General features: G+C 45.3%; 2 protein-coding genes across 5 annotated transcripts in view; both read left to right on the top strand.

Annotated features, from left to right (window-relative positions):
• Positions 1-19,208: 19,208 nt before the first annotated feature.
• LOC309367222 (homeobox protein Meis1-like) lies at positions 19,209-21,752 on the top strand. The gene is made up of 2 exons (XM_081906618.1): positions 19,209-19,668; positions 21,099-21,752. Exons 1-2 carry the CDS (start codon positions 19,436-19,438, stop codon positions 21,469-21,471), a joined length of 606 nt encoding a protein of 201 aa, XP_081762744.1. The 5' UTR covers positions 19,209-19,435; the 3' UTR covers positions 21,472-21,752.
• Positions 21,753-24,255: 2,503 nt separating this feature from the next.
• Positions 24,256-25,253, top strand: part of MEIS1 (Meis homeobox 1) — a 160,950-nt gene continuing 159,952 nt past the window's right edge. For all 4 annotated transcript variants that reach the window (XM_081906387.1, XM_081906385.1, XM_081906388.1 and 1 more), the window contains exon 1: positions 24,256-24,351. In XM_081906387.1, coding sequence (XP_081762513.1) covers positions 24,340-24,351 — 12 coding nt within the window. In that variant the 5' untranslated portion in view covers positions 24,256-24,339. The remainder of the gene's footprint in view (positions 24,352-25,253) is intronic.

Here is a 25,253-nt window from a genome sequence, read left to right as displayed (position 1 = left end):
ATTTCCTTGTCCCTGGAAGCTGCAACAAGTTTCTTAGCAGAATGCCCTGCCATTCGCATGCTACACCACTTCTGAAGGAAGTTACACTAGCTGCCAATAAGTTACTGGGCAAGGCTTTAATAAAGATGGCTTCTGGATTTAAGCTATAAAGCCCCAAACAACTTTGGAACAGCATAGCTGGGGGGGGGGGGCTTTCTTCTTGCTGCCCTGCCTGAGCATTTTGCTCAGCTGAGGAGACTCTCTGAGTTGTGCCACAGACTTGGTTAGCAGCAGCCATAAGAAGGGCCTTAACCACAGCTCGCCCCTATACACGAAGCCAAGCCAGAGCACAACTAAGTGCAGTACAGCCATCTTCTCAGAAAAACTCTTCACAAAGTTCAAGAGGTCAAGACACAAAGACTTTAGCAACTAATCCACACCTAATGACCCACCTAAGTGGTACTCAGGATATCACTCAAGAAATCACTCAAGATATCCCTCAAGTAATTAAGGAACAAAAGAAGAAAAGGCACACTAGCCTGGGAACTTCCTCTCTGCCCAGAACATTGGAGGCTATACACCACACCCCCTCAACAGTATTTATAGGAACTCAAACACTGAGATCCTGCTCTGTTCCAGTAACAAGAAGCCGAAAGCACCAGCCTGAAGATGACGAGTGAGACCTCGTCGAAACGTCGCCTAGACACCCCAACTTTTACACGGGAAGACACCCGAGGACACCAAAACCTGCATTCCTGTACCCGTGAAAATCTACGAAAGCATATATATATATATATATATATATATATATATATATATATATATATATGAATGTTTATTCTATCATCCTAAGTGCTCAAAATTCCTCCGTAGCTGATTTCATTTGTAGATTTCTGAGGTGCATTTTCTATGTAATTTATTAAATAGCACTGAACAAAAATATTTTGGTACCCAACTTGCTGCACAATCCTAAGCACCTGCTGAATCATTTACAGATACTCTCTCCTGATCCACCAATTACTGCTGCTGTGAATTTCCACTTTGTTTACCTTAAGCATTACACAGAATTATATTCCAATGCCATTTGGCTCCATGTTTTTCTTTGTTCCAATGTATATGTGCATATATATACCTGCTAACCTAGGGTAAAACCACGCCTCTGATAATATGGTCATGAATCCTTAAAGGTAAAGGGATCCCTGACCGTTAAGTCCAGTTGTGGATGACTCTGGGGTTGTGTGCTCATCTCACATTATTGAACGAGGGAGCAGGCATTTATCCGCAGACAGCTTTCGGGTCATGTGGCCAGCATGACTAAGCCGCTTCTGGCGAAACAGTGCATGGAAACGCCGTTTACCTTCCCACTGGAGTGGTACTTATTTATCTACTTGCACTTTGACGTGCTTTTGAACTGCTAGGTTGGCAGGAGCAGGGACTGAGCAACGGGAGCTCACCCCATCACAGGGATTCGAACCGCAGACCTTCTGATTGGCAAGTCCTAGGCTCTGTGGTTTAGACCACAGTGTCTCCCGCGTCCTTAGCCCACAATAAATCTATAAACCTTTAAGGTGCCACTTAATTCTCAGTTGTTGTTTTCTGTACATTCAGTATTTCTTTCAGATGTTTATGAAGACAAAACGGATGGCATAAGCCATGTGATTCTTCCCTTTCTAACCTGTGTTAAACACTTTAAAGTCACATTTATTTTAATGAAAGACAGAAAACTCTGCATATATTTATGCTATGAGCACACAGTAAGCTTTTCTGAAAAGCAAATTAAACCAATCATCCAGCTAGTAAATCTTGTCATAACTATGTCAAGCTCATCTCGAAAAGTTTAAAGACCTTGAGGTTAAATCATAATTGCTATGGAGATGCCACCTAGCCTTTAAGATGGATATCTCCTAAGTGATTTTTGTGCCACCTAGCTGGGATTTGACAGTCTAGCTTCAACTCTAGATGATGGGGAATGTAAATTTCTACTTATTAAATAATGAACATGTACAAATATATGGGCCCTTTTACATATACACACTAAACTCAGCCCATTTTAGTCAACCATATTGTTAAGCTTTTTTTTTTTAGAAACCCACCAAAATTGTTGAGCCATTTTGGGGAAACCTCACCCAAAAATAGTGATTTTAAGCTTTTTGAGCTATTTGCACTGCCTTTTCCATCGCACTGCATTGCCATACATCCAATTTTCCCCTGACATTCCCCCCAACACCATTTTTACACCCGAAAGCCAGGACATGTCAGGAATTTTCCTGATGTATGGGAAGCCTGTTTTTCACCAGTTTTTTATATTTTAGATAACAGTAGATGGGATGAATGTATGAATGTGAGATGTCTCATGTTGGCTCTTTTGTTGTGTAGTCGTTTAGTCATTTCCGACTCTTCATGACCCCCTGGACCAGAGCACACCAGGCACTCCTGTCTTCCACTGCCTCCCACAGTTTGGTCAAACTCATGTTGGTAGCTTCGAGAACACTGTCCCACCATCTCGCCCTCTGTCATCCCCTTCTCCTTGTTCCCCCCATCTTTCCCAACATCAGGGTCTTTTCCAGGGAGTCTTCTCATGACGTGGCCAAAGTATTGGAGCCTCAGCTTCAGCTGCAATTGTTGGCTCAAAACAACAGGTCTATTTTCCATTACATTTGTTTATGAAGTTTCCTTAATGAACTCATACAATTCTAGCCTATGTGAAGGGACATGGAAATTAGACTTGATTTCACAGACTTTTACAATGTATACTGTAAAGATAAGCTAGGATAAATTTGTGGAACCAATTGTCTACTATGCATCGGTGAAACCTGAAAGTGTTTCTCTTTTCGGGAGGATGTGATGTGCACCTCAAGTGATAAAATAGTAAATCTATACCATTGACACTCAAAAGCAGGGGTAGGCAACCTAAGGCCCGAGGGCTAAATGCGGCCCATTCGCCTTCTCAATCCATCCCACAGACGGTCTGGGAATCAGCATGTTTTTACATGAGTAGAATGTGTCCTTTTATTTAAAATGCACCAATGGGTTATTTGTGGGGCACAGGAATTCATTCATTTTTTTTCTTCAAAATATAGTCCGGCCCACCACATGGTCTGAGGGGCGGTGGACAGGTCCACAGCTGAAAAAGATTGCTGACCCCTGCTCAAAAGCAACACTAGAGGTGAAATCACCAGACAACTATGGTAGTGAATGCCACTTTCCAAGCATGTAAAGAATGAAAAATGAAAGGGAAATTGGGGGATTTGGGTAAGAATGAAAAAATTATAAACCAGTCCTGGTTGAGACTACTAATTGCAACGTTCATGGGTTTAACGTTTTCCAGTTGTGCAAACAGTTCGGTGAAATTAAACAAAACAGTTATATTAAATAATGTGGAAGAGTTGTGCATGATACAGCCAAGTAATCTGGCTGAAAGAAAAGCCATTTGAACTTTTTATCAATAGAAATGTGTACATCAATACCAATTTCCCCACCAGTAAGATAGGTAATATTTACTTTTGCCCATATAAGTGAATGGCTTCTACTGAATTATACAGGAGTAATTTAAAGAACTGCATATGGCAACACTATTAAGAAAAAGGCACAATCTGCTGTTTTTGATGTTGGAGGGTCACTGGAATCTTGAATAGAAAAAATATCTCTAATTACCGTCATTTTACTTCTTCATTACGCACAACCTCTTTAACTACTGGTCTTGACAACAGTCACCTTACTTTGCTCCCTAATTGTGAATGGCTACTGAGTTTACAGACAGAGTATACGGAGCGGCTGCTACTGCTTCTTTGGCAATCACTCGTAGCCGAGTAAGATTGTCTTCCATAAACACGGTTTTAACAATGAATCCGTAAGTGACTGTGGAGGCCAATTCTGGATCTGCACATCCTTCCACAATGGGGACATTTATACTACATTTTTTTTAGATTTGCCTTGAGACGGTCTTTAAACCTCTTTTGTTGACCACCAGCATTACGCTTTCCATTTTTAAGTTCGGAATAGAGTAGTGGCTTTGGAAGACAATCATCAGGCATCCGCACAACATGACCAGTCCAACAAAGTTGATGGTGAAGAATCATTTCTGTATCACTGAGATACATGCAAACTATAAGTCCCAGCCATACTATAGTATTCCCATGTATCAGAGTGTGTGACAAGTTCCTGTTCTAGCTGGTACCCATATTTGGAGAGGATAGGAATCTTGAATGACAAACAAGAAGAATGAATAAACTTAGTTCCCTTTACTTTGACATCTCATGCTAAAGCAATCTCAGTGTTAGTTAGACATTTGTTTCATATTATAATGTCTCAGACAAATACACATTTTTGACATTTTTCTGATCAAGTCTTACTCCAGACAGAAGTTCAGATGGAAATCTATCTGGAGTCTGCCATCAATGGGCACTACATAAACTAAGAGATCAAAACACTCAATTCTACTCACAAATGTACATCACATAATTTGGGTTAAAAGATACTGTGCCACTGACTGAAATGCGGTTGCTGCATATGAGGCAATACATATTGATGAAGAGAGACATCAGGGGCAATAACTGAACAACTTTATTGCAGACAATCATTCTGCTTCCTGAAGAAAAATGAAGGAATAAATGCAGTTAAAAGCACATATACTTAAAGTGACCACACAGTAATGTAGTCTTAAAATTCTGTTAGCTGAAAGCTTAGAAGAAAGATTCATTGCTTTCCACCTACAGACTTTGGTACAATTAAGGTTCTGGAATAGATAGACCATTGGTCTCACCCAGAAAGCTCCGTGTAAACTTAAAAAAAGAAAGTACATTTAACACAGAATGTACATCCTTAGACATCACCGATTCAAATTAAGCATGTGTTGCAGCTGCCAAGAAGAAATGTAAGACAATAAAGTTCACCTGGGAGAAAACATAAAAGGGATCCCAGATAATATAAATTAAATTAAGAGTAGAAGAAAAATTGGAATCGGCAACATTTAGACCAAAGACCTAAAAGTCCCTGCTTTGGTCCCAGGTTTCAGCACCAGTAGCTTCCGTTTAGCTGAGATTCCTGCATTGAAGAGGGTTGGAGTAGATACCCCATGGGGTCCCTGCCAACAATCCTTAATAAAAAATATATTTTTTTAAAAAAAAAAAGAAGGGTGGACCAATAGAGGGGAAAACTGAATAATATTATAATTTCAGACTATCTAACTGTGAAGATACACAGAATGAAAGGGTTTAAGATCAGTGAGGAAGAGGAGGATTGGTTTGAGAAGATTTTGAATTATTTGGGTAGGTTTGAACAATTTGGGGCAATTAAAATGTTAAAAGTTAAATAAACCTTGTGGAGGGAGGAGTGTTAACGTATATAAAATTGTACATATGGTTGATTTTACTATGTTATTATTGATTATGTATACCCAATGTATCAGCCGCCTGGGGGCTTTCACTGGTGGTGTTTGGTTGTTGGTAAAACATAAAAATTTAAATATAATTTTTTTAAAAAATTAAATATTTCTAGAAACAAAAACAAAAATGCTTAAATCACTTATAGTAGGTGTATGAGGGCTGTTTTGCACATCAGATGGGTTTGTCATTAAAGTTGGCAGAGAACCCTGATCAAACTCTGTTTCTTTATGAAAATATGGGGCCTACTTCATATGCAGGGACGCGGGTGGCGCTGTGGGTAAAACCTCAGCGCCTAGGGCTTGCCGATTGCATGGTCGGCGGTTCCAATCCCCGCGGCGGAGTGAGCTCCCATCGTTCGGTCCCAGCCCCTGCCCACCTAGCAGTTCGAAAGCACCCTTAAGTGCAAGTAGATAAATAAGTACCACTTTATAGTGGGAAGGTAAACGGCGTTTCCATGTGCTGCGCTGGTGCCGGCTCGCCAGAGCAGCTTCATCATGCTGGCCACGTGACCCGGAAGTGTCTCCGGACAGCGCTGGCTCCCGGCCTCTTGAGCGAGATGAGCACTCAACCCCAGAGTCGGACACGACTGGCCCGTACGGGCAGGGGTACCTTTACCTTTACTTCATATGCAATAAACTCTCCCATGGAGAGAAATTCTTCATGATGGTATAAAATGTCACTCTCTAGCTGCATGGCCCCATCGACATACTGTACATTATTTCCATCTCTGCAGCTGCAGCCACAGGACTGCTAAATGTTGTTTATAACTGGAAAATATTTAGGTCCGCAGGGCCTGTAAGACAGAGTTGTTCTGCCAGGCCTTTGGTCAGGGCTCAGCCTGACTCCCCTTCCCTTTTTGGACAAGAACGAGTGCGAAAGAGGCCTCCCAGCATTCTCACAGGTCCATATAAGATCAGCGTCCACAGCTGGGCCCGATGAGCATTTACTTTTCCCAACCCAAATCCTGTGGAAAGCCATCTAATTCAGATTTTAATTTTATCCTGACTTGTTTTTAAGAGGTGATTTATTGTTTGATTTTATATCAATGTTTATATTTGATGTTAGCCACCCTAAGCACCGGTCTCATTCTTATTATTGTTAATGTTATTGTTACCATTTGATTTTATCAGTATTTTTAATATATGCTTTATGCAACCTGGAGGCTTTGAGGCTTCACTGACTAAGGAGTGTACAAATCCTCTTAAAAAAATTTTTTTTAATATTACATTTATACAATGGTACCTCGGGTTACATACACCTCAGGTTACAGACTCCACTAACCCAGAAATAGTACCTTAGGTTAAGAACTTTGCTTCAGGATAAGAACAGAAATCGTGCTCCGGCGGCGCGGCGGCAGCGGAAGGCCCCATTAGCTAAAGTGGTCTTCAGGTTAAGAACAGTTTCAGGTTAAGAACGGACCTCCGGAGTGAATTAAGTACTTAACCCGAGGTACCACTGTACCCCACCTTTCCTGCAAAGAGCTTGAGCCAGCACTCATGGCAGTCTTCCACCCTATTTTATTTTATTCCATCAAATTTAAACACCGCTTGGTTGTTGTTGTTTTTTAAAAAAACATTCAAAGTTGTTCACAGATAAAACAATAAGATCAATTTTTTAAAAAATTGCAGATTTACAACCCTATGATATAGGTTAAGGCAAGAGAAGGCGACTAGCCTGTCAACCATTGAGCTTCTAGGTCACATTGAACCCTGGGCTCCAAATCCCTAGTCTAGCTAACCACAGTACACCACACTGGAGCTCTTGGGGACCTTAGCATACACAAACGAGGCTTCTCTGCAAGACACAGATGCTTGCAAGGCCTCTGCTCCTCCCAGAGGGGAGGGCTTGTGAGCAGGAGGAGTGTATTGCTTCTGCTACCACGGCCAAGTCTTCCAGCCAACCAATAGGGCCGGCTGGTGGGCGGGGCTAGCTGCTCGGGTGGCGGTTAGGCATTGGAATATGTGTGCTGTGTTGGAGGATTGGGTATGCGCCATCATCTACGCCTCCTCTTTTGGGTATTCCATTAAAGGAATCCGGTGGTCGTGGATCCTGTCCAATGCCCTGCTGATGGCTAGGGCCATGGCATGACCCCCGGTGATGTCATGGGGAAGCTTCCAGTTGTATTTGCATCAACAAGCTCCTCCCATTGGTTGTTAACCCTGATATGACTCCCGGCTGTGCAGGGTGGAGTCTGGTATTGCTGTTTCATGCAGTGCCTAGGCCAATACTATTCACATGCTGTAACCAATAAAGGTAATAATAATAATAATAATAAATTTTATTTATATCCCGCCCTCCCCAGCCGAAGCTGGGTAAAGGTAAAGGGACCCCTGACCATTAGGACCGGTCATGACCGACTCTAGGGTTGTGGCGCTCATCTCGCTTTATTGGCCGAGGGAGCCGGCGTATAGCTTCCGGGTCATGTGGCCAGCATGACTAAGCCACTTCTGGCGAACCAGAGCAGCGCATGGAAATGCCGTTTACCTTCCCGCCGGAATGGTACCTATTTATCTACTTGCACTTTGAGGTGCTTTTGAACTGCTAGATTGGCAGGAGCAGAGACCGAGCAACGGGAGCTCACCCCGTCACAGGGATTCGAACTGCCGACCTTCTGATCGGCAAGCCCAAGGCTCTGTGGTTTAACCCACAACGCCACCCATATCCCCACAACCAATAAAAGTTGTGGCCTAATTTTGCCCATTAAACCTAAAATAATGAGTTTGTGTGTCTTATTATAATCCTATGCGGGTGGAGGGTCCTTGACTCACAAACACACATTTGTTGCCACATTTTATCTTTAGTTGTGGACCTTGAAAACTAATGCATGCAGTGACCCTAATTATCTTTGCAAATGGCTACTCTGTTTCTCTAAGCTCCATTGCCTGGCTATCAGTTATCCAAATTCACTGTCATTTTAATTCACTCTATTGCCATCAACCACCAGGTTAGTCCCACTGGGCTATGCACACAGTACTCCAGCTTTTCTAACAGTTTGATTTATGCAAAGATGGTGAGTCGTCCCCCCTTAATTTGTTTGTAGTGGCACTCCATAAATTACACTGCAAAACAAGAAAGGAACAGGGGTCTTTTGATCGCAACCTGAAAATACCTCCTTCACTTTCTAGGCTCTGATACATTTGATTTCAGGTCTGGAACTTGAACATCTAAATTTGAATGCCGTCCCAATAAAGCTTCATTATCAAAGGCAGTTCTGTGCAAAATGCAACTCTCCGAAACAAACTGCAAGCATTTGCAACAGAGTTAAAAAACAAAACAAAAGCGATACTTGCCAAATGTTTCTTCTGGTACCTGGAGCTGACTTTATGTAACTCTTTCTCATCTAACAAAGGCTGGGTGGGGGGAGTATTGATACTGTATCTTAATTGCACTGATCTCTGCAACATTTTAATTAAAAATAAATAGTTTCCTGTATCAAAAACAAGAACAAGCTCTGCATGCCTTTGGTATACTTAACAGTTGATTCCCTATAGGGTAGATCTGACCCCCTGTGGAGCAGCAAGAAGACTGCATGGAACTGCCAAGCCAAGCCTCCATCTGGGAAATGACCACCACTAGAGGTATAATAATAACAATAATAATAACAATAAGAATAAGAATAATAATAATTTATTATTTATACCCCACCCATCTGGCTGGGTTTCCCCAGCCACTCTGGGCGGCTTCCAACAAAACACTAAAATACAATAACCTATTAAACATTAAAAGCTTCCCTAAACAGGGCTGCCTTCAGATGTCTTCTCTTTGACATCTGGTGGGAGGGCGTTCCACAGGGCAGGCACCACTACCGAGCAGGCCCTCTGCCTGGTTCCCTGTAACTTAGCTTCTCGCAGGGAGGGAACTGCCAGAAGGCCCTCGAAGCTGGACCTCAGAGTCCGGGCAGAATGATGGGGTGGAGACGCTCCTTCAGGTATACTGGACTGAGGCCGTTTAGGGCTTTAAAGGTCAACACCAACACTTTGAATTGTGCTCGGAAACGTACTGGGAGCCAGTGTAGGTCTTTCAAGGCCGGTGTTATATGGTCTCGGCAGCCGCTCCCAGTCACCTGTCTAGCTGCTGCATTCTGGATTAGTTGTAGTTTTTGGGTCACCTTCAAAGAGCACATTGCAGTAGTCCAAATGGGAGATAACCAGAGCATGCACCACTCTGGCGAGACAGTCCGCGGGGAGGTAGGGTCTTAGCCTGCGTACCAGGTGGAGCTGGTAGTCAGCTGCCCTGGACACAGAATTGACCTGCGCCTCCATGGACAGCTGTGGGTCCAAAATGACTCCCAGGCTGCGCACCTGGTCCTTCAGGGGCACAGTTACCCCATTCAGAACCAGGGAATCCTCCACACCCGCCCGCCTCCTGTCCCCCAAGAACAGTACATCTGTCTGGTCAAGATTCAACCTCAATCTGTTAGCCGCCATCCATCCTCCAACCGCCTCCAAACAGGAACAGGTTTAGAGTCTAAACTCATTCTTCTAACGGTGGTTATCCTGTGAGATAAGCAGCCGGCCACTGCTGAGCATTTTTTTTATAGTAGGTCTCCTCTGCCTGTAATAGTTGTGTATGGTAGGCAGGCAGAAGTTCAACCAGTGTAGAGGCATTTCCCCATTATTATACCCTCTGCTGAGGATACTGAAAGAGTTGCCTGTCAGGGTTTCTGAATGTCTCATACATGCCTCATACAGCACCAACAAGCCGAGGGAAGAGGCTACTTCTGGGGAACATGAAGATTTCACAGTCCTTGAAAGGCTGCCATATTATTGGTCAGCAAGGCTTATGTGTTCCTTTAAACACAGGGAAGAGGAACCTGTGGCCCTCCAGAGATTGCTGGATTACAGCGTCCATCAACCCTGACCATTGGCCTTGCTGCTTGCCAGTGGCCGGCCCACCCATGAGGCAAGGTGAGGCACCCGCCTCAGAGGGCAGGATCCACAGGGGCAGCAGATCTGAGGCAGATATTTACTCCTCTCTCTTTGTTCCTGAGGTAGATCTTCATTCACCCCATGGTCCCTGGAGAGGAGAGGGGGCGCCTCAGGTACCTTCTTGGATACCATGTATTTTGCTTGCTAACCTTCTTGGATACGACTTCTTTAAAAAAAAGTAGTAAAAGAAGAAAAAGTAGCCCATCTTCAGGTGAGCTGAAGATGCTCTTAAATTGCTAAATAATTCCCTCCTCAGCCATGAAACGCCTCCTCCTCTGGGGAGGGGGGGTTGAATATGCTTTGTCAGCTTTTGGAGAAAGCAGGATTCAACCCAAACACATGGCTCTCATCCCTGCCCATTCCACGTATATTTGGACGCAAGTCCCCTTGATTGTGTCAGCCCTTGGGATTGGTTCTGAAGATCACAGTTCTAGGCACAAGGATGGCAGACAATCCTGCGTTGCGTTGCGCAAGGAGCGCATTTGCACCCTTCCGGAGCGCACGAACCACGGGCACGCGCGTTCTCCTGCCGTCCTCACACCTTTCACACGCGATTTGTGGGTCCTCTTTTTTCCCCTAGGGCTGCCCTTTAGGATTAAGCTGCGCTCTCCGCCTCTTAGCCCTTCGTGCGGCAGTGGGGAAAAGTAGATGCCCAGACAGTTTGGTGGCTCCATTTAGAAAAGCCAAGATGCAATTATGCAAAAGACCTTGGTCGCGCAGCCTCCGCGGAGATCAAGAGACCACCGCGCAGGAATGCGCTGGCGCCCTGTCGCCGGTTCGGGGGCCGAGCTGGTGGGGGAATGAGGCGCCTCGGGGCCATTTGTTGACTACGGGTTTTATATGCGCTCTGCTGAAGGATCGCGCACGGTGCACCCCCTCCAGCCCAGCCCTTTCTCCTCCTTTGGAGGTCTGATCCTCTTTCACACCCTGACACATGTCCCTTTTCTCTCTGCTCCCTACCCCCCCCCACCCCTCCCCTCGTACCCAGCTAAGCCTTTCAGGTGGAGGCTGAATTAGCAGCCGGAGGGAGGCGAGACTGATGCCTTTTTGTCGCTGCGCTTTGGCGCTGGCTCTGCGAGTGACCCTCTCCTCTCACTCCACCCGGTGCCTCTGAAATTAGCTGCCTTCCCTTCTGGGCTGGGGTTTGGAGACTCCGGGGAGGCAGCTGCTGCTGGTACCTGCGAGATAGAATCACGTTTCCCCTCGCATTTTTTTCCCCCACCCGCCTCTAATCCCATTAGCACACCTGAAATAATAGCCTCGGTGGGTGACAAAACGCCGCCTCTTTTTTCCCTTGGTTTTGCCGCTTAGCGGAATAAAAGAGAGGGTTTCTCATTTGGGCTGCCTGGGTGTTTTGTCTTGTTTTTCTATGCAGAGGGGGGTGGGCTCGCGCAGCGGATCAAAGGCCTTGGCGCTGAGCACCCTTTTTTTGGAAGGATAGTGGCACTGAATCATTGATGCTTCCACGCAGCGGTGTTTCCTATTGATATGTAAAGGGGGGAGGTGGGTAGGAATCCTGCCACCATCTCTTCTGCCTTTGCATAGTAGAAACCAAAATCTTCTTTGCCCATATATATATATATATATATATATATATATATATATATCAGTCTTAGGCAGCTGATTTGAGAGTAACATGTCTCAGGAAATGTGCTTAGATGACCTCAGCATTGTATCCTCATCTTAAACATGTTTACTCAGAAGTAAGTCTCCCACTGAGTTCAGGACTTAATTGCATGCTATATATTTAATGGTTATTTGCTTCAGTCAACATCACTTTGACCTGCTTTCCTAATGATTGCTAAAGAGAGTTTTATACAGAATCATAAGGACCAATTTATATAATATGAATCCCTTTCCCCCTTAGTTTTTAAAAATGATTAAGGAACATTACATTTTAGAAGGTTTTGGGAAAGTCCCCTCCCCTAAATTATTATAATATACCAAGGAATATGAATTCATTGAGCCTTTCTCTTTTAGGTCATATCTGGTACATATGAAAGACATCTGAAACTGCTGCTTAAATTTAAGGAAGATTTTTCCACCCTCTTTTGTGCATGAGAAATCGATGGGGCTGACTCCTGTGCTACATGGGAAATAATATAATTGTGAACATTATTTTAATCGCTCCTTCAGTACATTAGTTTAAGTCATACTGTTCTATATCAAAACCAACCACATTACAGTATAGGAGGATATTTACGGTGCATGATGTTCCAGAATTCACTCAAGCTATGGGGGGGGGGGGAATCATATAAAAATGTTTTGGATGTACACTGCCAAGAGTCATGGGCTGGTGTTTTATTTTGATGCAATAGAGAGCCTCCATTTAAAAAACAACTTTTGCGTTGTTTTTCTTCTTCGTTATCAGATGAGGTCTCTGCAAAAGCGCTCGGTATGTCTGCAGCCCCTTTTCACCTCTGATTTACTAAGGAAAACATTTCATGCTTGTAAAAACCCACTTAAAAGACTCAGTCCTCCAGCCTCTTCGCCGGCAGCGTCCGAAGGTGTAGCGCCACCAAACAGCGCCCACAGGCGCACCTCATGACCAAACTGAAACTATACCTCTCTACTCAGAAGTAAGTTCCATTGTTCTCAATGGGGCTCGCTCCCAGGTGTATTAGGACTGCAGTCTTTCAACCGAACACGTTTTCATCCCTCGTAACCTGATAAGACACCACTATTCCTCTCCCATACAGTAGTTTACTTTCCCAGCGCCTCTACCTTCTCATAATAATTTGCTTCAAACCCAAATTATATCTAGTTTTTTTACTTCAGCTAATTTACTGCGCGACTAACATTTTTATAGACTGGGTTAAGAGGCGATCTCTAACTCTTGCCATTGAAACCCTTCTAGCAATAAAGTATTCGCTTATTTAATTCATTAAAACTACGCTTCTTTTCCTTTATTCGCCTTTCTTTGCCTTAAAGTTTCGCGCACAAACTCAAACAGCAGCGGCACATTAATAAACTTTATTGTTAACAGTGAATTAATTCCTGGCACAGTATTGTACTGCTTAGGTACTGCAACTTATTGAGTACCAATAATGTAACTTGGTCAACTCCGAAATGTGGAATTTGCCGTGTCCCGTCCCACTCCACACACTCGTATATTCTGGCTGAGAGATCACTTTTATCCCAAACGAAAGTTTTCTTGACAGTGACTGTAGTTTTTCCAACGTCCAGTAGACGGCATAAACGTTCAAGCCTTCAAATACCAGGCGACCGAGCAGGTTTTGTTTCAAATAATTAAGCAAGCTGACTTTTTTTTATTCAGCGAGTGTTTCGGTTGCTTTTGTTTTTGTATGAAGCAAGTAGTATATTCACATAAATTACGATGGTCATTTTTTTTGTAAAAAAAAGGCAGACTCTAAATCAGGTGACAAAACCGACCCATATTCATAACTCGAATTAAATATAAGCAAATTATCCCACAGCCCTTACCCCAAACCTGCTGAAGAGCATCGTATAAAGGACTGATTTATAGATCTTTAGTATTAAAACTATAGTATGTACACCTGAAATTCTTTTGAGGCGTTTTCTGTAGTTTGGGAGAACTAAACTCCTGTATCTGAAATTTAAATCATAACAAGAATCTCAATGTTCAAATGATTTTCCACTGCACGCCAACAAGTTACAGCAGCTCTTTCGGAACTATAACCGTGAAGTGACTGGGAAGAGTTTGTGTGTGTTTTAGATGCATAAACCAGGCAAACGTATGTCTAGACCTCCCCTCCACTTTCTTGTTCTGTGCAACTCCGCAACATCACACGCTTAAGTTTCTGAAAGGCTTCCATTTTGACTTCACGCCACGCTCCTTGCTCACGCAGGAGTTTTTCGTGACAAAAGTCGAGGGTAGTAACTCATTTCCCAGTTAATTTTAGTTTTTAACAAATTTATAGCGGTGTTTGGAAAGTTTTAAGGCAACCGTAAATTTTATTAGGAATATTTTATTAAGCCCTCCATTTAATTAATAAAAGACCTCTATAACTCTGAAAATGTCAGAGCTGGTAATTATGTTAAACAGTCTAGCTGCCTTTCTCTCCCTCTCCCTCTCCCCCCCCCCACCCCGCGCCTAAAGAGATTCAGGCATTTTAAAGACTTGAAAAGAAAAAGCCACTATGCAAAGTCCTGCTTTCTCCTCCTCCTCCTCCTCTTCCTCCTTCTTCTTCACCTCTTTCTTTTTTTCTGCAGAATGCGTTTTAGGCCTCTCATTCTCCATCCAGACTGTTTACTGAATACAGTGACTTGGCTATTTTGTCTTTGCCTGTCCCGGTAGTACAACCTGACCTCTGGTTGACTCCTGAACTGGACCAGGCGCCCTTTGTTTTCAGAAGTCAGAATCCAGTAAACAAATCTTCTCCAACTCCAAGCGCCCCGGTCCACGGCTCGCACATGGCCACTTGATTCATCTTCACTTAATCCCCCCCTCAGTTAACCTCCTTTTATTATCACCTTCTCAGGTTTTGCCCTTTAATGGATCTTTAAATAGTTTTCTTTTTCGCTCGCTCACAGACATTCATTAAGCGTTTGACTTCTTTTTGCTTTTTGCTCAGGTCACTCCGATCACTTCAAACTCTTATCTGTAGCATTCCTTCATTATCTCTGCCACATTTAAAATCTGTTTTCTTTTGTTTGTTTTTCCTTATATCATGCCCTAAAACCTAAATACTGATGGATGAGGGGTGACCAGGGAGGAAAAACACACTTGTGCTGCTGGTGTTAGTATAATGACATCAGGCTAGTGTGTAACAACAGCCTGTAAAGTGTGTTTGTTTTGGTGAATATTTAGTAATGTATGATGTCATGGATCGTCATATTAAAACTAGAGACTTTTACTCGGGAAGATGGAAGGCTGGGACTTTCTGTTTAAGGTCGTAGGCGCAAGAGACTGGTAGTTTACTCTAGTGTAATCCGTCGGAAATAAATGTGTCTACTCCAGAATAAATGGTTAATAATTTACGCCCTATCTGGGGTACACGTCTCATTCTTTTTCTTAAACTTGACATTTTAGGCAGTGTTACTTGAGAGCGAGCCCCATTGAACTCATCAGGATTTACGTTCGAGTAAACACGCATGAAATCGGGCTGCCCAAAGTTCTGTTAAAAGTATGTGCCCTGTTTTTAGAAATCACTATAGAAAAGTCTATCCTGACCCTGAAACATCTTGGAGTGATTCGCCCTTGAAACTTTTGAGAACTTTGCTTCTCGTTCGTATGCGAGGCCTGCAGAGGTGTAGAGAGCCAGAATATAACCTCTGAGGAACTGAAACCAAATGGGCCGAACAGTCATCGCTGAACACTCACAGAAGCTGTGCTCGAAACACAAGCGCAGCACGTCCTTCTAAAAGCAGTAGTGTCTTGGAAAGAAAACAATAAAAGTTGTAGCCAGTTTTCTGGGGTTTTAAAGGTTTTTTTTAAAGCTCGCTGCTCCCTTTTCATCCCCTTTGCAGAGTTTTCTAAAAGAGTGAAGAGGCGACCGCAGCGAGACTGTATATTTCAGAGTCCTAGCACCGATAGGAAGTCAGGAATACAGTGAATTCAGATCCCAGGTTTTGGGTTGAATCGGGTCAGTGCTGGGGGGCGGGCGGGCGGCGGTTATAGTTGCATTTCCTAAAAAGGCCATCTAGTTGTGAAGTGTGGGCCGTTGTAGTCAAAAGCACAAAACCCAGGGCTGCCTCGGACAGTGAGGAACTGTGCGTTTACTTTTTCCTTTTAATAGATGATTAATTGCCGCCCGCTTAGTCTTTTTATGACCAGTATATTGCAACTCGATACGGCCACGGTGCAATTTCTCACAGCAAGTTCCCGCTGTAATAACTGTTTGCTAATTGTTAAAAAAAAAAAAACCCTTATCCAGAAGGAGCTTTGCGCAAACAATTTGTACTACTGTAATTACACTGTAAAAGTGTTTTAGCCTCGATTGGGCTGAATTAATCTCAGAAAGGCCTGGGAATGACACTGGGTACAAGATGAATAGCTCCCTGCCTTTCCCTTTCTCCCTTCTAAAGAAGCATTGCACGGCTAGGAATGCTTTCAAAACAGAAACTTGGGAAGCCAGGGGGTCTCGCTTCTGTTATAGAGAAGCGCACCGGAGAGTGAGAGGTCATGGTCCAACTGGGGTTTAAAGTGGGCAAAATTGCCTTACCTGGGAAGCTTTAATTTTTCCACCAGCCCCCGCCGCTGGTGCGTTAGGCTGAGGTATCTCACCGCGAGGTGGTGAGCCCCAAAATGGTGTGTTTGTGTGTGTTTGGAGTTGGTGTGTTTCTGAAAGTAGTTTGAAACCGCCTAACACAGATGTACCAGGGGAACAATGTTTGCTACTATGCAGCAGATTGCTCGTTCTCTCTCTCTCTCTTTCCTTTCTGTGTTTTTTCTTAAATAGAAGAATGCTTCTCCCCTCAGGTGAACTCGGTTCTTGGAAATATGAGCGTGGAGCGATTACTCCGCCACTCTTCGGCCACATCCATAAGGCTGCATGGATACTTGGTGTGACTGCACGGCTGTTGGATTTTGCGCTTTATTCCCCCACTCGTTGGGCTGATCTGATAGATGTCAGGCCTTTTCTTTCCCTTAATACTCAACTTTTAATTATCTCCATCAGCCAACAACAGGTATCCGTCTCTAAAGAAAAGGGGGCGGAAAAATAACAGACCATTGTACGGGGAATTGTGGAAAAAGAGACCTCTTATTACTGTGAATCTTCGCCTTCAACTCCTAGAAGCGTCTGTGCGTCGTCCCATTTCTGTTTGAAAAAGCAAATTTAAATCAACCCCTCCTGTCCTTTAGAAATACATGTTTTTTGGCCCAAAAAACCTTAATAGCAGCACGCAGGAGACAGAAAGCGAGGCTGTGCTGTTGGAAGCAGCAGCAAAATATTTCTGTTAACGTCTTAAGAGTCTTCTTTGGCCAGAACCAAACCTTATGTGATTTATTTCTGTTGAAATATATTGGTAGAGCATGTGAGAAGAAAACCATAACATTGCCACGGTGCTAGATCAGAGAGGACAGAAATTCTTCATTCGAGGAATGAATTGGAACAACAATAACAAACTTTTTTTTTTTTAATCTGGAACACTTCATGATACCTCTGCTGCCTATAAAAGGTACCAAACTGCAGCTTTTACTGTCACGTGTGAACAGGATGGTGCGCTCAGGAAGACGCCTGGAGATGCGATCCCCGATCCACCTCACCTCTTGCCTTTCTGGAATCACTCGGTGCAGGGGGGAGACACCAAGAAAAAACATTATACCCAGACAAAGTGACAGAAGTGTAAACGAGCTCACAAAGCCCACTCCAAAAGAGAAGAGAGAGCACTGGATCTCACATTTTACCCCTTTTTAAAGAGGCAAACCAAGAAAAACCAAGATAAAGCCCTTTTCCACCCGCCCTCTCTGTTTAATAGTAGCAGCGGTCGTATTCCCCTTTTGGATTAAATCCCAACACAGGGCAAGGCAAAAGAGCAATCTTTCTGAACTTATCAACTTCGGTTCTCTGTGAAGTGGCTTTTGGGGGATGAGGCGCTCCCCGCAGATCGAAGCTCCCTGCTGATCGATTATTTGATAATTGATTTCTCCCAAAAAACCAATCCATGCCTGGCTTTTCGAGAAAAGGTCCTGATTGGATTACAGCTGCTCCACTGCCGCCTGCGGCGGGGGAGATTCCCCCTTCTATGAGGTTTTCAAAAGGAATGGAGGGGAGTCGGTGGGGGCGGGGAAACCCTGCCTGGCGGAGATCTCGGCTCTGGGGGGGAAAGATGTAGCAGTTTGGAGACAACTCCTGGCGCAAACGCCTCGCCTCGGACGGCAGAGGTGCAATTCCAGCAAAGCAGGCTGGTTTGCTCCCCTAATCGGGCTTTCTTCTCCCTTAACTCCGCTTCCTTTTGTATTGGCTTGCGAGAGGGAGAAAGGGGGACGCGTAAAAGTCCTGCAATTCCAAGGCGCCAGGCAGTGGCTCCCTTTTACAGAGCGAAGAGTAAATAGAAATTAATCACTTTATTTCTAGACAAAGGAAATGGCCACTAGCCTCGGAGGTTGCTAACAGTGTAGTGAGGGGTCGCTGCTGCATGTGCCCTAGATGTGACACGGGGGCGCGGAGTGGGCGATCTGGTGCACCGGACACAGCCCCCCCCCCTCTATCTCGTGTGTGCGGGGTGTGTGTGTGTGTGTGTGTGAGAGAGAGAGAGAGAGAGAGATATCTTCAGAACTGACCTCGGTCCCATTTGATGAATCTAAGCAGAACCGCAGCCACAGAAGCAGATTCACTACAAGAAAGAAAGAAAGAAAGAAAGAGAAAGAGGGATTGGATAGGAAAGGTGGAAAAAGCCCTAAACGTTGACGAGGCAGAGGAGAAGAAGATAGAGAAATTCCGTGCAAAAGAAAACACACACACACACAAACACACACACACACAACCTTCAACGCCACGGTGGGGTGTGTTTAAAGAGAAACCACCCAACGCCAGAAAGCCCATTTTCTCTTGACTTTCGCCCCTGTTAGTGATTCAGAAGGTAGCAAAGGAGAAGCTGGAAGTGAGGGGAGGGGGTTGTCTTCCGACGAGCAGGAGGAACCGCGCTCCAAGGCAAGCCTCCAAAACCTTCGTGAATCTTTTCAAACATCAGGCAAGGTCTGCCACTTGAGGCTTAAAGGGAGGTTGTTTTAATGCACGTGTTAATAATAGGTGTCCTCGTTTTAACTTCTGCTGAGGAAACGTAGAGGAGGAGGCATCTTTCCAGCATGCATTTATGTGGAGCTGGACTCCAGAAAAGTCCTCCATCCTCCAGTTAACTTTTTCATTTCCACGAGGACGCTGTGCCAAGACCCCAGGAGGAAAGTACTGCGAAGGCCTAGTGGAAAATGCATCGGAGACTGGACCCAAGACCAAAGAAACAAAAATAGAAACCCCCCCAAAACCAAACCAAACCGCAGGAAAAACTTCTTACACTTTTTTTAAAAAAAGACGCGGCCTTCCCGGTCCCTTATGTTTCGCCATCTTCCTCCCCAAGTGACAGAGTGGATCTTCTCTACGCCTTGGTTCCCACTCTCCTCGCACCCACCCCAGCACACCAAGTTGCTCCCCCCCCCTTAAACTGCACTGCGAAGGACTGGCCTTCAAGCTGACCCTTTTCTTTTCCCTCCTGTCTATTATGCAGTACGACGATTTACCCCATTACGGTGGGATGGATGGAGTGGGGATCCCGAGCACCATGTACGGGGACCCCCATGCCGCCAGATCCATGCAGCCCGTCCACCACATGAATCACGGTCCTCCGCTTCACTCCCATCAATACCCGCACACAGCTCACACCAACGCCATGCCCCCAAGCATGGGCTCCTCCGTCAATGACGCTTTAAAGAGAGATAAAGATGCCATTTATGGGTAGGTACAGCTAGCATCAGGTTCATTAGCTTAAGACGTGCTCGTTCCCCGTTCTTCCCCTCCCTGAAGAAAGCCACCGTTCACTCGAGACCGTAGGTAAATAATCCGGGGCAGCCGAGGCTTTGCATGGGGATGACGGAGCAGGGGTGGCGGCGGGTGGATTTCAGTGCCTCTTCTTGCCAATCGATCTCGGATGGACAAATAAACACCCTCTCAGAGCGAGATTTTGAAGGATAAATGCAAAGAGGTTGAGCCACTTTACACTATCATTCTAAACACCGCAACACACCTCGCCTAAACCCATGACTTGTTATAGGTAGAGAGGGAAAGAAGGAATGAAGATAGAGAGAAATGAACTGTGGTGGCAGAAGACATAAAAACAGAGGGAGCTGATTGCAAGTAAAATCTTTTCAGAAATAGTTGAGAAATAAGGAATATTTCCTTTGCCCCCCCTTCTACGTTAAAGTAAAACGTTTTAAAATCTAACAAACCTTTAAATAATGTTTCATTTTAAATGAGAACTTCAAGGCTGACTGCAGAGTTGCAATCCCACGTCTCCCTATAGTATTTGAAGCCTCTCCAACGTGGGAACCTTAAAAGTAGGGGGGGGTTTGGTGGGGGAGCTTGATCTGTCTCACAAATATGACTTAAAAGGAATGATCACCAATTCAGTTTCAATTCGGAGTGTGAAGGACAAGGTGTAAAATAAAAGAGGACATAACGTTGCTCTGGCAAAATGTTTAAAACGTGAGATTTCATCAATCCCACAATGTTATTTATTGTGGTGCACTAACCAGGCAGTGAGAGAGAGAGAGAGAGAGCGCAAGAGGGATTGGAAAGGGATAGTCTAGGCCAACTGGAGAGGAAGGGCTGGTGTCACACATTTTAGCGGTTAGAGATGGGTGACTTTTAAGGGGACGTGTGTGTCGCCCACCCTACCCTCCACGCCTGCACCCCCACCCGTTCCAAGTCTGGTTGGCAATTTAGCTGAGCTGCGTAACTTCGCAGCCCACTCCAAATTATAAATAAAAACAGAGTCCCCACTCCACCTTAGTGCACATAGGACTCCATTCGGTCTCCCCCCAACTAAACCTACAAAAGAAGATTTTTTGCGGGGGGGGGATATTTTAAAATGGCAACTAGACCCGAGGTTGGTTTGAACTTTAGCTAACGTTAACAAGCTCTCTGACCAAGTTTGCTTCAAAACAGCCATCCTGGAGATCTCTATGGCTCAGGCCCTTGGGATCCAGGTCTGGAGAGTAGCAAAGTGAGCAGTGATTGGAGAAGTGGGTGTAAAAAGCCGGGGGGGGGTGCCGGTGGCTGAGGAGACCTGCTGTTGTAAACTTCATTTTGGGCGCTCATCTTGAATTTGCTCTAATTGCTGTGTCGTCTTGTGTGTTGCTTTGGTGACTCTTGTATTTTTCTTTCAGACACCCCCTCTTCCCCCTCTTAGCACTGATTTTTGAGAAATGTGAATTAGCGACATGCACTCCCCGGGAACCCGGGGTGGCGGGCGGCGATGTTTGCTCCTCAGAGTCTTTCAACGAAGACATAGCAGTGTTTGCCAAACAGGTCAGAAAACAAGTCTCAATGCAAATCTCTTGCACTTTCCCTCCTGTACTGTTCCAAATGTCTGATGATGACGAGAGTAGTAGCAGCAGCAGCAGTAGCAGCAGCAGCAGTAGTAATAGCACTAATAAAGTGACAAAGCTAGAATGCATTGGAACTGTTATCCCTTGTCACACACGCCCCCTCCCCGGAATGGATCGCAAGCCTCTGGCCTCAGATTCCTCCCCACATTGACTTGGGGGCGAGCCTCGGAGGTTTTCTGCCCTCTGCCCGCCACCTTGCAAAGGAGCCTGCTTCAGGCTTTTGGACCAAGGCGCAGCTGACGCTCGAAAGCCTCTGCTTGGCGTGGCCCACGAAAGTACTGCTGGCTTCAGCCCCCGAAAGTATGCCCGGTGCCTGCGCTTCGCTTCCCTAAGCGGGCGCCTTCCTAATCCAGCACTCGGGGGCTTTGCATGAAAGATTGCATAATGGACCCCACGGGTGCTGTGTTCAGGAAGAGTCCTAGCGATGCGACCCCCCCTATCCACTCCCCCTCTTGCTTTTTGGGAACCTCTCAGTGCAGAGAAGGGAGCGAGCCCCCTCTGCATGCTAACCAGGAAAAGAAAGCATATTTCCCAGGGATATTGACAGACGTGAAGACGAGTTCACATAGACATAGCCTACTCCAAAACAGAATAGAAAGCAGCATTTCATAGCTTTAAAAAAGCCCAGCAGAAAGCCCCCCTCTCTCTTTTCTCCTTGCACGAAGAGTGGGAGACACTTTCTTTTATTAATATTTCCCTTTTGGATTGAATCCTAACACAGGGCGAGGGATCACTTTCTAAACTGATCAACTTCGGTTCTCCGTAAAAGAAGCCGAAGTGGCTTTTTGGGGAGGAGGCGCTCCCGGTAGATCGAAGCTCCCTGCTGATCGATTATTTGATAATTGATTTCCCCCTCCACCAATGCACGCCCGGCTTTCGAAAAGACGATCCTGATTGGACCACAGCTCCTCCACTGCTGCCTTCTGAGATTTGGGTGAGCTCATTCTCTATCCTACGGCGGGGGAGATTCCCCCCCCCTTCTGTAGGGTTTTCGAAGCTTGGGAAGGGAATGGAGGGGAGTCGGTGGGGGCGGGGAAACCCTGCCTGGCGGAGATCTCGGCTCTGGGGGGGGAAAGATGTAGCAGTTTGGAGACAACTCCTGGCGCAAACGCCTCGCCTCGGACGGCGGAGGTGCAATTCCAGCAAAGCAGGCTGGTTTGCTCCCCTAATCGGGCTTTCTTCTCCCTTAACTCCGCTTCCTTTTGTATTGGCTGGCGAGAGGGAGAAAGGGGGACGCGTAAAAGTCCTGCAATTCCAAGGCGCCAGGCAGTGGCTCCCTTTTACAGAGCGCAGAGTAAACAGAAATTAATCACTTTATTTCTAGACAAAGGAAATGGCCACTAGCCTGGGAGGTTGCTAAGAGTGTAGTGAGGGGTCGCTGCTGGATTGTGCACCAGACACAGCCGTGTGATTGTGTGTGTGTGTGTGTGTGTGTGTGTGTGTGTGTTTTCGTCTTGCCTCCAGAACTGACCTCGGTCCCTTTTGGTTTGCCAAAACAGACAGACGACCAGCGTCTCTTAAGTCACAAAAACAGATCACTAACCTGCCTGGGAACTAATACAGAGAAAAGAAAGGAAAGGAAAGGGGTGGTGTGGAAGGGGGGGCTGCAAAACGTCGGCGTTAAGCGGGAGAGAGAGGGAAAGGAGGATTGCGCACAAAAGAAAACACCCACCCAGACCCACACACACACACACACACATCTCCAAGGAAGGCCGCACTGGGCTGGATGTAGAGAAACCCCCCCAGCCTCGGCAACCGGAGCCAGCCCTTTCCCCCTCGTCTCTCCCCCGGTCTGAGCGAGTCGGGAGGCAGCGAAGGCGAATCTGGAAGGGAAGGGGAGCTGCCGCTGGTGGGAATCTTCCGACGAGCAGGGCAGGAGGAACCGCGCGCTCCCAGGCTCCAGTCATTGTTCGCCCCTCTCCGCCAGCGCGCTCGCCTCCCTGTGTGTGCGTGTGTGTGTGTGTGTGTTTTGTTAATGGGGAAGCCTCTGCTCGCCGCTCTTCCCCGCCGCTCTTCCTTGCCTTGCGGCTCACCCAACCCACCCCTGCGCTGCGAGCCTAGTTGATGCAGCCCACTGCATTGTGTAAGACGCGACCTGTTATGGCCACCACTACTTCCGGGTTCCAGCATTCTGGTCCAATTCCACCTCTCCGCCTGGGTGCAACGCACACTTTACACACGCACGGGAGACTTGCAGCAGGCAGCATCGATCGTGGCTCCTTAAAGCAAACTCAGACAGCCGCCTTTTCTTTCTTTTTCTTTTTTTTTCTTTTTTCCTTTTCTTTCTTTCTTTCTTTTTCAAAAAACCTTCTCTTCCTCTAGGCTTCTCCAGTTGCACGGAGGGAAGAGAGAAAATCTGATTAGGAATTAGGACTGAATCAAGCCAGGGAGAAAGAGAAAGGGGAAGAGGAGGAGGAGGAAGAGGAGGAGGAGGAGGAGGAGAGAAAGAAAGCTTTTAGAGCTCATATGCTTTTGATGTTAACATTTGAGGTGTCCTGACCACTGGAAGCACACACGGAGGATTCTCATCATTCATTCACCACCTTTGACAACCTCTCCTTTGATTGACAGCTGGAGTGGCAAAAAGTCATGCGAGTTAGTAGTTGGGTTTGAGAGGCACTTTTTATTTTTATTTTTTTATTTTTTCCCCCCCAAAAAACCCACAAAACTGATTTGGGGGAAAGGATATTTTGCTTTCTCCCCGTCGCTGTCTTGGAAACCAAAAGGGAAGAGTGTGAGCGACGCGGGAAAAGGAAGGAAGGAAGGAAAAGAAGAGGAAAGAGACGCTTCTTCTTTTCTTTTTTCTTTTTTTAAATGCTGAATGATCGCGCCGCTTCTCTGAGGTCCCTCCGGCTGAAGACTCTGGTCGGCTGCTCAAGCTACTGGCGACTTTAAAGGATTCTTTTTCCCTTTATTTTGGGGGGTGGGTGGGTGGGGGAGAGCACGTTTTGTTTCTTTTCACGCTGGCCTTAAAGAGGATATATTAGAAGTTGAAAGGGAAGGGGTGCGAAGCAGGCCGATGGCGCAAAGGGTATGTATTATTATTTTTAATTCGTGATTTCCGAGTAACATAACATTGAAACGTGGATCTTAGAGACACTGCGAGGAGGGGGGGAGTTTTGTATACTCTTAGAAACACAGGACGGAGCGTGTAAAGTCTATTACTGTTTTGAAAGGAGCATGCTTTTTTAACTGTGCATGTCCAACATACAGGCAGGTATGAGATGCACTGGAGACCTTGTTCCCATTTATTCGTAATATTAATTCATACCACAGGCCACCTACTAGAAGGAGACGCTGACTACACAAGCAGCCTCGAAACTGAATGCAGTTCCTTTTAATATTCAGTTTCTGTGTCTCTCAAAGTAATCAAGGTACTAAATAATATGCCTTTGGACCTTTAGGATATGGTAATAATATCTTTGCAATTAATAAAGAACTTATTTAAGATAACATTACTGTAAATGGAGGGGGGGCAATCAGAGCAGTCCATACATTCCAACCAAGATGTTGTTTTGAACACATTTTCATATGTAATGATGAGTCCAAATAACAGTTACACGCACTTGTGTTCCTAACATTACTATTTATTATTTATTTTATTAAATGGACACCATCACTCCGCCGAAAAAGTTTACCAGTTTAGGAAGACTGTTGATAGTGACAAGAATAATGCAACCAAGAGGGCATTTAAAAGGAAATTTAACCTTTCGAATACATTTTCTGGCACACTTTTGGCAATGCCCCTCTCACGCCACAGTTGGAAAAAGAAAGTTAGTCCACTGATCCTTTTGCATTTACTTTTTCAGTTTAAGCAGCTGGAAGCACTCCCCCCCCCAATTCTCCACACCCTAATTTGTCCTTAATTAATTAGCTATTGAAATGGCAGAGTGACCTCCCCCCCTCCCACCTCACTAACACAGCTCCCCCCCC

This window comes from Podarcis melisellensis, assembly GCF_964234715.1.
Source record: "Podarcis melisellensis genome assembly, chromosome: 3".
NCBI lineage: Eukaryota > Metazoa > Chordata > Lepidosauria > Squamata > Lacertidae > Podarcis > Podarcis melisellensis.
The sequence above is the reverse complement of the archived record's forward strand: the minus strand, read 5'-3'. Positions and strand labels throughout refer to the sequence as shown.